Consider the following 13,548-nt stretch of genomic DNA (forward strand, 5'->3'; position numbering starts at 1 on the left):
CGGGTAGAGAAGAAAAAAAAACAAAGTGTTGCATGCACAAAATAAATAAATGTTTCAGAAAAAGAACTGTACAGGTTTTCACGCATGTTTATTCATGATATATGATCGGAGCTGTTGCGCTCTATCTTTTATCGTTATCATTATTCTCATTCAGAGTTTGTTTCGTGTACAATTCACCGAGGGCACGGGCAAAGAATAGGAATCTCGAGGGCCTAGGGAAGCACTTTAAACGGTACGTGCGAGCTACGACAGCGAACAGGCTGCAAAAGTGCGTCGCATGCCTCAGCGTCAGGCTGTTGCTATTCATGGCGTGCGTGTGTACGTACACGCGCGGTAACGGGGTCGATCTCGGAAGGTTGCTTGATCGAAAAGGTCGATTTTCGGTCACAAATGTTTGGGTACCCCTGATTTAATATACAGTCATACTCTTGTCTTATTTCGGTAGAAGAGAGGGTGGAGTGTTGGAGTGAACGAACATAAAGTGTCGCCGAATTCCGGCAAAGGGCGTCAAAATGAATGATTTGCAGACGATTGAGAGAACCGAGTTGCAAAGTGCAAGTTGCGCACTTACCAGGCGTCACGCTGCGGAATTGCACAGCCACCACAAACAGCGGCAACAAGTTCATCTTCCACATGTTTCGCTGGTTTCTGTCGAGAGCCCAACTTGTCCTCGATTGCCCGACGTCGAACGACGGCAAACAAGCAAAACGCTCACCGGATACTCCCCCGTTCAAGCCATAAAATGTCATGACGTCACTTAGCGCACGCCCTCAAAGTCACTGCCAACTGCGTGCCTTTAACACAGTTGTGCGCTTGTTTATGTTTCCATTCAAATTCCCCCCAAAAAAAAAAAAACTGAGTGCGTTTGAATTCGGTGGCTAATATTTTCTTGATGAATGAAGTCAAGTGTGCGTAAGAGCATCTTTTTGTCAAGCTTGCGGATGGAAGAGCGACGTGTTTGCGCTCGCTGTTTGGGTGACGTCACGTGAAGAGGGAAAAGCTTGTGACGTTCCGCGAAATCACGTGACAATCAGGGGCGTTTCGAGACGCCTTGGGTGCCCCCATGTACCATGCCCCCACCCCAGAGGACAAAAGAAAAAAATATAATCATGAAATATGTAACTTATTCATTTATGAATAATTACCAAGACTTAAGCTAAACTCCTCATATATGAATAAAGAAAAAAATTGATCATCTATCGAGTTTAAAAATGAGCACGTCAGAAATGAGATCCATTCACAGAAACATTTTGACATTTGTGCACATTAAGGTGACAAAACAATCAACTCCGCATTCAATAAAATGGGCATTTTCTGGGCACAGCGCCACCTGCTGCATACCTGACCGCATTCGGCTCCTTCCAAATTGAAACCTTCCCTCCACTACTTTTTTCGTGAGCATTTCATTTACAACTGAATTTGTGCCCATTTATATGTAACGGGTAAAAAAAAAGGACTCTCACATTCACACTCTGGAAAAAAGAAGCTGCTTTTATTTGTGGAATGAAGTCTGTATTCTGCTCATATTTAGTCATGAATCCCTTCCTGCTTCGCACTCATGACCACCGCAGTCATTGTCTGTAAACCGCGGGTGCCCGGAATATTCTGTTATTAAAAGCTTCGAAGAAACTGTTCATCGACTCCGGCCTGTATTTGGATAATCAATAGCCTCCTCGTCCGAAATTCAACGAACACGCGGAGGACAGAAGGCCACTTTCCCCCAACAGGATGTAGATATGTTAAAACAGCATTTTTATTTACTGTGTGTAGTGTATGTACAGAAAGGAAGAAGAGCAAACGTCGCCGTCACTTCGGTTCAATTGATGCACCAGATCTTCAACGACCATCTGCAGCTTGGAGTAAGACATAATGTGGGATCCTTTCAAAAATGTAAATATGGAAACAAAGCTTGCCCATGAATTCCAATGGAGAGTTTCCATCCCCGGAACGTTTCAACTGATTACATCATAACATTCCTGCATGCTTTTGTCTAAATTGTGCAACTTTTGAATTCCAGCGGTTTAACAAAAAAATTCATAGTGATGACTTTTATTTGGGGGATTCATTAACGGGTAAAAAAACGTTTTAATTTCTGTGCCTTTATTCCAAAACAGGACAAGATTTCAAATTGACATTAAAACAGGAATTGATCATAATTCCATGACTGGTTGGTCAGAAAATGTTGATGATTTATGAAACATCTTCACAGTGAAAAAAGAGAGCCCTCTTTCTTTTGCTTGCTTCAGCGATTATAATCAGAGAACAAAGTATGCGACGGGTCTTGAAAGTTCAGTTCTGTCAAATGTCACTTCACCGCGTCCCCGTGAAATGCGTCAACGTAGAATTTGACAGCCCATGAAAAGAAATGCGTTTTGTCCACAATCGGATACGTCCGAGCGCTTGAAACAGAAAGTGGAAAAGTTCCAAGTTTCCTGGCGCGAGGTGAACAATCCTCGACGCCACGCCAACAAGGAGAACACATTGGATTGGCATTCATGTGAGCGACTGCGAAGTTTCCGAAATGACATTGTCTCAAATCACATTTTTTGGCATTGCACATGTTATGAGTACAGAGCAACGGCATTCACTTTTATGTCCAATGGACATAAAAAAAAAAAAAAACAGGGTGGTGGGGGACAGAAGAGAGAGTCTGTCGGGTCGTCAGACAAGTAGCGCTCAAGTTTACCCGGATGAAAAAGAAAACAAAGGAACGCTGAGGGGGGGGAAATAAATACATAAAAATTCCCTAGCTTTGGTTCCACACGGGAGGGCACAGCGGGGGATTTTCGAAAAACCCTCTGCGACAGCCACGTGATTCAAAGACATACAGTAAACGACACGACTCAAAATACTTGCACATGGGGTAACGGAGGGGGCTTGGCGGGGGGGCACAGATAACACCCCAGACACACTGCACGGCGACAGCGGCCTTTCAAGTCCAGCACGTCCACGGCACACCTGGACTCTTATTGTGGCGAGGAGAGCGTGCGCGCGCGCAACCCTCTGCCCTCGGTCCCAGCTGACACACCGACACATCGTCTCGTTGCCATGGAGATGACCTCGCTGGCTCAGTGACAACGCACAGGAGAATTAAAGGGGGCGGGGGGGCCTCCAGCGCCCAGCAGCATTTACATCCAGGAGATAAGAGTCCAAAATAACGGTTGCTTTGGCAACAGACTGACACTAATTTCAGTCAGCCTGGAGCGCTCAAATGGGCGCCAAATCAGCTGAATCGGCGATCAAATCCTCGAGGCGACCCGTCAACTTCTCCATGAATGATCGTTTTGATGCAAGACCGCGCAAAAACAAATCAGCAAGCAGGGATGATGAGGGCGGGAGGGAGCAGTAAAAAGTATCCGTCTTCGTCGAGAGCCAAGAAGAAGTCGTCCTGTTTTGACAAAGGTTAAAATGGACAGGGCGAACTGTTGACGTGAAAGCCATTCTGGAGGAAGACGAGCGCACATGAATCGACCTCGAACGATTGACGACCACGCAGAGTCCGCGTCGGTTAACTCACCGTGTGACGGCTGCTGCGTCTCACGCGGAAGCGGGCTCGGAAGCGGACTCTGAGGCGGGTTCGGAACCTGCCTCGGAAACGGACTTTAAAGTGGGATCAGAATCGGGCTCAGAAGGAGGCCTTGGAGTCAGCTCGGAATCGCCGTCAACAGCTGCGGGGCGCAAACGCAGCGTTTGTGCTTCAACGCTCATTTGCGGCGGCACGAAAACAGGCGTCGTTTTACTTACACGCTGCCGTGTAGTTGGCTGCAAGGAAGAAAAAAAAAGAGGAGGCAAGTTGCAGTTTGTTTTGGTGCCAAGTCTTGCCGACCAGACGCGCATTTGCGTCCCTCACCTCGTTTGCTTTTGTGAAGCTTGACGAGGACCACGAGCAGCAGCGCCAGCAGAACGAGGAGCGCCACGGGGATCGCCACGGCCAGCGTCATCTTCCTGATTTCTTCCTCTGGACGAGAGAAAGACGAAGACGTTGAGAAGGAAGACGTCGGGCCGGGTTGGCGTACCGGCTGGCTCACCTCGGTCGCGCTCGTTGCTCAGGATGAGTCTTCTGTCCAGCTTGGTGACCATGTCGCCCTCGACGCCGGACAGCTGGAAGACGCATTCGTAGCGGTCCTCCGCGTCGGCCGGCAGCTCCGCTTTCAGGTGGGCCGTCATCTGGAAGGTTCCGTCGTGGTTGGGGAGGGTCTCTCCCATCTCCACGTCCTCGTGGAGGTCCGCGCCGTCCTTCCTCCAGAAAAGGGCGGCTTTGTAGGGGTAGAAACCCGTCACGTGGCAGGTGATCGGAGACGACGGCGTCTTCTGCAGCAGGGACATCACCGGGAGCTCTGCGCGCAAAGTCCGCCATGCGGAGAACGTACAAGAAGCCCAAAGATGAAAAGAATGCAAGTTGAAGAGACCGTGTCAAAATCACAGCTTAAAGCGTAAACAGCATTCAACGGATCTTGAGGTATTCCACCAGGCATGCGGCGATAGCTTGGCGAAATACAAACAAACTGTCATTTTAGCTCAAATATTTTTTTTTCCTCGAGACTAATCTGGGCAAATACTTGAGAGTGTAGCAATGTTAATCCAAAAACGCTCCCTCCTAAGCAAATGATTTCTTGTCATTTTGGCCTGTTTCACTGCCGCTTCTCCCCTCTCCCGCCCTCACTTCAACAACTGGAAACAATGGACTGAGAAGAGTAAAAGAGAATGATGAGAGGCTGTAAACTGTGACGTGATCGTACCTGTTCTCATGAGGAAGTCCCCCCCGTGGCTCATAAGCTTCTTCAACCAGTGAGGACAGATCTCTGTTATGTAATGCTTCCAGTATTGATTAAGGTTGTCCAATTGGTCCCACTTGTGTTTGGTGTCGAAAGCTTGTTGCTGGATTGCGATCCATCTCTGCGTCTGCAACTCAAACGACAGGAAGTCTTCTCCGTCGTAACTGAGGTGTTCCCAACCGTCCACCACCTCGTCCGTCTCATCGTCCCATTCGCAGCCAGTCATCACTTGGATCATGTGAACACCTGAGACATCATGCACACGCGCGAGCACACCCACAAGACGGTAAAATAATAATTATAAATAAATACATAAAATAAATATTAAAAATAAATATATAAATAACATATATAATAATAAAAATATAAATACATATTTTTGAAAAATAATAAATATATACTATATAAATAAATCAGTCCTAAAAAAGTGTAAGAGTGCATGAAATCGACATGAAGAGTGGAAAGCTGATGGTCAACAAACCCCCAGTTTGGTTGAAGCGCTCTTTAGCAATTTCAAAGTTGACTTTGAAGGTCTGTTCAATGTCAATATTGTACTGGGTCAGTCTCTCCCAGTAGTGTGCAACATCCGTTTCCATTTTGTTCATCCATTCATGTTTGGCTTCAAATTTCCTGTTCTTGCTGTCGTAGTGTGAAATCGGAACATCGTTAACATGACCAACCACCAAGTAGTCTGGGAAGTTCGGAATTTCAGAGGACGTTGTTTGGAAATACTTGAGCGAGTGAATCACTGAAAGAAAAAGAAAAAAAATTCTGACGGTTTTATGTCCAAAAAATATTGTAGCATCCGGAAACATTTGTATACTTCACAATCACATTCTTCCAGCAATTTTTTTTAATACAAAACACATTTTGTCTTGCGGAGTCATTTAAATAACTTTATGGTCCTTTGAATTCAATGGTAAACAACGATTATCAATACCATACAAGATTTTGGTCATTTTAGGTGAGTATTTCTGTCGAAAACACATCGCAGTGGAAATCATTGAATATCATACTCTTGTCTTATTTCAGTTCAAGAGGATGGAGCGTTGGAGTGAACGAACATAAAGTGTCGCCGAATTCCGGCAAAGGGCGTCACTATGAATGATTTGCAGACGATTGATAGAACCGAGTTGCAAAGTGCAAGTTGCGCACTTACCAGGCGTCACGCTGCGGAATTGCACAGCCACCACAAACAGCGGCAACAATTTCATCTTCCACATGTTTCGCAGGTTTCTATCATGACATCAACTCGTCCTCGAAGCCCCAACAACCGCAAACAGGGAAACGCGCACCGTATACTTCCGCATTCCAGACAAAAAATGTCATGACGTCACTCAGCACGCCTTCAAAGTCACTGCCAACTGCGTGCCTTTCACACAGTTGTGCGCTTGTTCATGTTTTCAGTCAAAGTCTCCCCCCAAAAAAATGCGTGCGTTTGAATCCGGTGGCTAATATTTTCTTGATGAATGAAGTCAAGCGTGCGTAAGAGCATCTTTTAGTCTAGCTTGTGGATGGAAGCGCGGCGCGTTTGCTTTTGCTGTTTGGGTGACGTCATGTCAAGAGGGAAGGGCTTGTGTCGTTCGGCGAAATCACGTGACAACCGGGGGCGTTTGTCGACGCCTTGGATCCCCGCAAGCACCATCACCCTCCCCCCCATCCCCAAGAGGACAAAAGAAAAATATGAGCATGAAAAATGTAACTTTTTCATATATAAATACAGTAACGACCAAGAGTTAAGCTAAACTCCTCATATATGAATACAGTATAAAGAAAAAAAATTGCTCATCCATCGAGTTTAAAAATGAGCACGTCAGAAATTAGACCCATTAACAGAAAAATTTTCACATTTATGCACATAAAGGTGACAAAAGAATCCAAATTCCAAGCCTCACCTATGAAATAACGAGATCCCAGATACAAGCGGCTGATATGAGTTTTCTCCGCAGGGTGTCCGGGCCCTCCCTTAGAGATAAGGTGAGAAGCTCGGTCATTGGGGAGGAGCTCAGAGTCGAGTCGCTACTCCTCCATGTTGAGAGGATCCAGATGAGGTGGCTCGGGCTTCTGATTAGGATGCCTTCTGAACACCGGTGTACAGGGCATGTCCCACCGGCAGGAGGCCCACGGGGATGACCCAGGACACGCTGGAGAGACTGTCACCTGGGAACGCTTCGGGATCCCCCGAGAAGAGCTGGAAGAAGTGGCTGGGGAGAGGGAAGTCTGGGCTTCCCTGCTAAAGTTGCTGCCCCTTCGACCCGGCCTCGGATCAGTTGTAGAAAATGAATGAATGAATGAATAAATGAAAGGATCAACTCTGCATTCAACAAAATGTGCTTTTGTGGGCACAGCACCACCTGCTGGATACCTGACCGCATTTGGCTCATTCCAAATTGACACCCTCCCTCCAATACGTTCCTTTTTTCGTGAGCATTTCATTTACAAATGAATTTGTGCCCATTTATATGTAACGGGTAAAAAAAAAAAAAAAAAAAAAAAAAAAAGACTCTCACATTCACACTCTGGAACAAAGAAGCTGCTTTTATTTGGGGATGTCGACATGTTAAAAGAGCATATTGATTTACTTTGTGTAGTGTATGTACAGAAAGGAAGAAGAGCAAACGTCACTGTTGCTTTGGTAAATTGACGCATCAGCTCTTCAACTACCAACTGCAGCTTGGAGTGAGTCATTATGTGGGATCCTTTCAAAAATAAACATTTAAATATGGAAACAAAGCTTGCCCATGAATTCCAATGGAGAGTTTCCATCCCCATAACGTTTCAACTGATTATATCATAACATTCCTGCATGCTTTTGTCTAAAATGTGCAACTTTTGAATTCCAGCGGTTTAAAAAAAAAAATTCATTGTGATGACTTTTAATGGGCAATTCTGGAAGGAGATGATCCTGGAAAAAAAAAAAAATCTGTCGCTGCTCCCAAAATGTTTGCCAATCCCAAACTCTCAAGTTCCAGTGCACTCCTCCCATCACGCGCACAGCATGGGACTACTTTTTTCACCCGTGTGTCTCCTCATGTGCATCAACAAATTGCGCTTGCGAGTGAACTTGTTCCCGCACACGGAGCACGTGAAGGGCTTCTCGCCCGTGTGCGTCCTCATGTGTGCGATCAAAACGCACTTGAGGGAGAACCTGTTCCCGCACACGGCGCACGAGAAGGGCTTGACGCCGGTGTGCGTTCGGGAGTGCGTCGCCAAGTGCGACCGCTGGCTGAAGCCTCGGCCGCACACGGAGCAGCCGAAGGGTTTCTCCCCCGTGTGACTCCGCATGTGCGACAGCAAGTGCTCGCGGCGGCCGAAGGTCTTGCCGCAGACGGAACAGCTGAAGGGTTTCTCCCCCGTGTGGATTTTCATGTGGCGGCTGATCTCGTAGCGGTACTTGAAGCTTTTGCTGCACATGGAGCAGGCGAAGGGCTTCTCGTCCGTGTGGCCTCGGATGTGTCGGATGAAGCTGTCCTTGCGGCTGAAGCTTTTACTGCAGAAGGAGCAGACGAAGGTTTTGTTGCCTTCGGACGCGAGGACGCCCTCGGACGCTCGGGCCCTTTCCTCGCTGTCGTCCGTCTCGTCGCAGTCCGACGCCGTGTCCTCCTCGCAGTCCGACGCCGGGGAAGAGTGCCCGTGGCGTCGGGTTTCCTCGCCTTCGGTCCTGAGTTTAGGGTGGCAAAGAGAAGGAGATTTTCCTGTAAAATTCCATCGGAAGTTGACCGCCTGACAACCAAAATCAAAAATTTCCTTTTAGATGCGGAAAATCTTTTTGTTTGTTTGAATATATATATATGAGCCTCGATCAATGTTCACATTTTTGCAAATATCGATGCTGTTTGTCAGCAGCCATTATTTCAGGGGAACGCAAACATTTTTTAAATATGTTGTGTGTGCCCATTAGTTTAAAATAGGAGATAATGAATAATATTTTATTTGTGGAATAAAAATGAAGCACATCAATATATCCATTTCATCCACTCCAACTGGATTTTCCCGCGAGCAACAAGGCTTAAAAACCATGTGAACTATTTAGCTCACCTCTTCCTTTCCAACCTGTTGTTTTGTGACAAACTATCTATCCATCCATTTTTTGTGCCGCTCACAACTGCACTAAAAAAGGCCAGAAGAAAAGCCCAGAGAAGCTGAAGATTTACAATTTGTGCATGAAAAAAAAAAGGCAAAAAGTTCTTTCAGCTTAAATTCGGTTGTCTTCCTGCAGAAAAGACAACACAGGTAAGCACTGATCCCGTTTCCGTAAATTGTCATTGCACAATTTGAGAGATGGTGTCGTCTGGTGGCAAGATGAGAGTGTAACAAACAACTTGTTTCAACATGCAACGTGGATTTGATCGTGTGCATTCTTGAGCTATGGTGTTGATACTTGATGATCCTATCCGTTGGAAATGTTTTGCTGCCATTTTGTGGCACCTGAAAGCAACTAAAAAAAATCTCTTGGGGGGGGGGGGCAGCAAATGTTTGTGGATTTTTGCTCTTCACAACAGGGCTTCGTTCCTCCCGCGGGAATTTCACTGCATTAAAGTTGTCCCTCAGGGGCCAATCTTCAATTTTTTGAATTCTTGATTTATGGTTTGGAAATTTCCATGGAAATTTTGCCAGCATTTTACAAGCCTACCTAAGATGTGACCACTGAGCCTCGTCTTCTTCGTCTTCACTCTTCACATGGAACTTGGTGATCTCCGCCTCGAGCAGAATCTCACCCCCTTCGTGTGTAAGGTGGGGGGACTCTGGCTCGTCCTCCTCCTCCTCTTTGACCCGGGAAGGCTCAGCCTCCTCCTCAGGAGGAACATCTTCTTGACTTGACTGGACGTCTGTAGGAGACAAAGACAAAAAGCACGAAACATCAGACAGTCACTCTCGCACCTACATTTTGGACCATATGAACACTTCCTTTTTGTTAGAAAAGTTCGAATCATAATGGGTACCTTGAATTGCATGCTTAATCAAATCCATTACCAAGCTTGGAACTCAAATTACTTGTATAGCAAACTAATTTATAAATTTGAAACAAAGTCATGATGGAATGACAAAAACACAAAGTTTGAGTCCAGGAAAAAAAGCGACCCATTACACTTCCCGCAAGAAAAAAAATGTCCATTGAAACGATTAATGTGAAATTATTGGGGCAATTTTGATGCGTTAAGAGTGGAACCTTCTCAGAATTTTGACCTGTACTGGCTTATTGGTGGAGATTTTGGACTGAAACTTGGCATTCAATCAGACGAAACCTGTTCTTGGAAAATTATCAAGTGATATTGTTTTACTCTAATTTGAAGCCGTTTTGTGACCCGAATTTCCAGAGGCGCTATCACACAAAAATGTTCCCCCACAAACGTCCATTTTTAAAGACACAAACAATCATTTTTGTCACGCAGCTTCTTTGCGACAGTTGAGAATCTCTTTGCTTTGTCCAAATTTGCAGTCCAAGGATCGAGGAGATAGGAGATTTAATAACCGATAACCAACCAAGGAGACTGGGCGAGTCACCGAAAGGGACAGAAAAGTGCACTGTTTCGGAAATGCTCATATGTCAAACAATGGCGACTTCAGATCAGTCTTAGAGAACAGGATGTGGTTCAAAAATTACCGAATCACTCAGCAGTCGGATTTGTGACCATGTTTAAAGGAGGTCCGATTATATTCCCTTGCGAGCTTGGTGGTGAAATGTCTGCACATCATTTTGTGAGTTGCGGCTGCCTACCCTGACCGAAACCATAAGCGTGTGAGCGAGCATGTGAGACGAGTAAATGTGGCAACCTGTGGCGTCGACGCGTCCCGAAGGTTCGCGTGCATTCAGCAGTTGACGTTGTCGCTCAATCACGTCTTTGGATCGACAAAGTTCCTCCTCGTATTCGACGAGGGTCCTTTCGAACAATCCAAAGATTTCTTCCACGGCGGCATTTAGTCGCTCGTTCACCAAGGCTTTCAACATCTGGACTTTGCACATTTCCAAACAAAACTACTTTTCGCTCGGCTCAGCTGGCTTCTGAAGCTAACTTCCGGAATTGGCCACTTATCAGCTAGCAGGCTAAGCTAACGAGCACAACCTCCACTTTTGGAGCAACTCGGAGCGGACTAAAATCCGGCGTCTGCTTAGTTGTTAAGGCCACATAAGCAGATAGATGAAATATTAACAATCGTGACAATTTGGAGCTCGCGGGTCATCGACATGCTTCTTGCTATGTCTAAACAAAGAAAAGAAATCTCAGTTGGATGTTCTTTTGCTGTTGTTGAAAATGACTTGTAGGATTCATACTGCCACCTAGCGCATCGGAGCGGTGAGCAGCTCAACAGAAGATGGCGCGAATGGTCTTTGCTGCTTACCGGCGGTTGTTTCCCTCGAGTCTTCAATATCTTAGAAGTCATAATAGGCTTTGACAGGGTATTAATTGAAGGTTAAAACTACACGTGCTTATGATTAACACGTCCACATATTAGAATTTGTATATATTCGATTTGTTTCGACTTCCAGTCTAGTGTTGAGATAAATGAAAAATGTACACAAAAATACTGTAAATAGCACTTCATTAGTTTGCACTCTATAAAAGCATACATTAATGACGTCCTGTAACTAAATAGAATGCCATGAAATTGTTTTTGCCACTTTTTTTTTTTTTTGCTTCATTTCATTGAACACTGTGCTGCTCCTTCCATGCCTGGGGGCAGGATCATACAGAAAAACAGATGTCCATGGAGACGGTCCTCAGTAAGCTGCAGGTATATTACCGGTAGTCATTTCTGGAGAGGATCAAGAATCTATGCCTTTGAGTAGTGTTCTTCGTTAGCTCGTCAGTGGTGTTTTGAATTGTGTGTTTGCAACAGGCTAGTGAAACGTAAACTATGAGGAATTCTTTGAGTTTAAAATTTAGTTTGACAGAGCAACAGGATGTATCCACACGGGCTAGTCGCCCGTGTGGATCCTCATGTGGTCATCCAGGCCAGTGCGGCAGCTGAAGGTGCTGCCACAGAGAGAGCAGCTGAAAGGTTTCTCCCCCCATGTGGATGCGAGTGTGCCTCTCTAACGCGGAGCGATGTTTGAATACGCGGGCGCAAAACCAGCAGCTGAGCGGCTTGTCGCCGGCGTGACATGATGCGTGGCTTTTCAGACTGGAACGCTGACTGAAAGTTTCTCCGCACTCGGAGCAGGTCCAATTGCCATCATTCGGGAGCTTAAAATTGGTCTCGTCACCATTTTGGGTTTGCATGAGTTGATCCAAGTGGTCGTCGAGTTCATGTGTTCTCATGCGGTAACCACTCCGCTCTTCAGGGTCTCCTTGGCTCATCGCACGGACGTCGCCGTGATCTGATGAACAAGAGACAGACAATCTTTTATTTTAACACTCGGATGATCTTCAGCGATTCGGTCATCCGCAAGGGACTGACCTCGCCTCCAAACTAGAGGGAAAAGTACTTTAAATGAAGTAGAGCTGCAAGAATTAATCGACAAGATAAATCGATGACGGAACTCATAGAGAATTTTTTCCCCCTATTTTTTTTCAAAAAATTACAGAAAAAAAATTTAGAGATTAACTGATATTTTGCTTGGATTGATTTGTTTCCTGCCATCTGATACAGGGCACAAGAAGGAATCAACGCCAAGTAAAAACTTTCCTACCTTTTACCTGCAATTTAAATGCAGTTACCTCCATATTTATAAACTGAGATGATGTCAGACTGATATTTTATAGACGATTAAAAAAAAGACAAGAATACTGTGATGAAAACAATTGTCTTGTTGTTTCTCCATAAAAACAACCAAAAGAATTGTCAAAACAAAAGTGGAAAATGGAATTTACAAAAAAGAAACAATGCAATCAACTATTCAGTCTCTATGAATCTCGTGGTGGTCGGGTGTGCCGGGCAGGGATTTGCTTCCTGAAAAATTCAGCAGTGAACTCAGACTCCTGTTGAAAGCACAGACCGAAGTCAGGGGGGAGAACGTCGCGGCGGCAATGGCGGCCGATTCTGACCGCAGGCTCACTCGTATGTAGCGGCGGAGTACGGCGGCGGAGGAAGGTCCTGCTGCTGAGCGGGTCGCTGCTGCTGAGGGCAGCGTCGACCGCCAAAGTCCAGCGTAAGAGGGATCGGCACCTACTGGCTGGAGTCCTTTTCAAGTCTGGCCTTCCGGAACGTTCATCATGAGAGCCTTCAGATACTGGGTGAAACGCTTGACTTCCGCCTCATGGCTCGGGAGGGCCGCGGTGTGTCCGATTCTCCGCTGCGCTGCTTGATCAGCTCTGCTCAAAAGCTGTAAGAGAAAAAAATAACGCGCATCAGCGTTTGTTCAAAACTGAGCAGGAGGAATGACCACCAGCGGAAGTTGGCGTGACGCTAAAAGATTCCACCGATGGGCCGACCGTTGAACAAATGCGGCTTTGCGGAAAGAAAAGATTCCCAAAAGGTACAAAGCTGCGTCACCTGCGAAAGCAGCTCATTGGCGTCGCCGGGGACAGCGGCGACGTCTCGCCCGGCCCGGCCGCTCGGCCTGCTGCCCGCCTGCGCTCGCCTGCGGCCACACACGGCGCTGGTGGACGGCACGGGGTCGTCCACGTCACTGTCCGAGGCGATTGGCGCTGGCCGACCATGCAATCGTGTTTTGGAGGACGCCTTGGAAGAAGGGAATCGCAACACCAAATTCATATTATGACCCCCCGCCCCCCAAATTTTTTTTTTTTTTTAAATGAAAAGCAGATCAGAATTTACTCTCTGAATTATGAGGCCCTCTTCCCTGGTGGGTTCGTCTGCCACGCCTTTT

At 46.2% G+C, this 13,548-nt stretch overlaps 4 protein-coding genes across 4 annotated transcripts in view; all 4 read right to left on the reverse strand.

Annotated features, from left to right (window-relative positions):
• Nucleotides 1-699, reverse strand: part of LOC109527982 (major histocompatibility complex class I-related gene protein-like) — a 4,018-nt gene extending 3,319 nt beyond the window's left edge. Inside the window, exon 1 of the mRNA XM_019890230.1 lies at nucleotides 572-699. Within this exon, the coding sequence (XP_019745789.1) occupies nucleotides 572-635 (64 nt within the window). The 5' untranslated portion in view covers nucleotides 636-699. The remainder of the gene's footprint in view (nucleotides 1-571) is intronic.
• A 1,611-nt stretch (nucleotides 700-2,310) lies between these two features.
• LOC109527983 (zinc finger protein 271-like) overlaps nucleotides 2,311-13,548 on the reverse strand; it is a 16,765-nt gene continuing 5,527 nt past the window's right edge. Inside the window, 7 exon segments of the mRNA XM_019890231.1 lie at nucleotides 2,311-2,420; nucleotides 7,718-8,436; nucleotides 9,409-9,604; nucleotides 10,551-10,752; nucleotides 11,468-11,504; nucleotides 11,696-11,787; nucleotides 11,789-12,096. Coding sequence (XP_019745790.1) covers nucleotides 7,761-8,436; nucleotides 9,409-9,604; nucleotides 10,551-10,752; nucleotides 11,468-11,504; nucleotides 11,696-11,787; nucleotides 11,789-12,096 — 1,511 coding nt within the window. The 3' untranslated portion in view covers nucleotides 2,311-2,420; nucleotides 7,718-7,760.
• LOC109528013 (major histocompatibility complex class I-related gene protein-like) lies at nucleotides 3,246-6,252 on the reverse strand. Its single transcript, XM_019890279.1, has 8 exons — nucleotides 5,935-6,252; nucleotides 5,257-5,523; nucleotides 4,740-5,021; nucleotides 4,029-4,337; nucleotides 3,851-3,958; nucleotides 3,745-3,762; nucleotides 3,518-3,668; nucleotides 3,246-3,388 (listed from the first exon to the last, which is right to left on the reverse strand). Exons 1-7 carry the CDS (start codon nucleotides 5,996-5,998, stop codon nucleotides 3,538-3,540), a joined length of 1,179 nt encoding a protein of 392 aa, XP_019745838.1. The 5' UTR covers nucleotides 5,999-6,252; the 3' UTR covers nucleotides 3,246-3,388; nucleotides 3,518-3,537.
• The window catches only part of LOC109528015 (uncharacterized), a 3,233-nt gene continuing 1,952 nt past the window's right edge, over nucleotides 12,268-13,548 (reverse strand). Inside the window, exons 4-5 of the mRNA XM_019890282.1 lie at nucleotides 13,212-13,334; nucleotides 12,268-13,041 (exon numbers count right to left, since the gene is read on the reverse strand). Coding sequence (XP_019745841.1) covers nucleotides 12,904-13,041; nucleotides 13,212-13,334 — 261 coding nt within the window. The 3' untranslated portion in view covers nucleotides 12,268-12,903. The remainder of the gene's footprint in view (nucleotides 13,042-13,211; nucleotides 13,335-13,548) is intronic.

The sequence above is a fragment of the Hippocampus comes genome, unplaced genomic scaffold (genome assembly GCF_001891065.2).
Source record: "Hippocampus comes isolate QL1 unplaced genomic scaffold, H_comes_QL1_v1.1 scaffold71, whole genome shotgun sequence".
Lineage (NCBI taxonomy): Eukaryota > Metazoa > Chordata > Actinopteri > Syngnathiformes > Syngnathidae > Hippocampus > Hippocampus comes.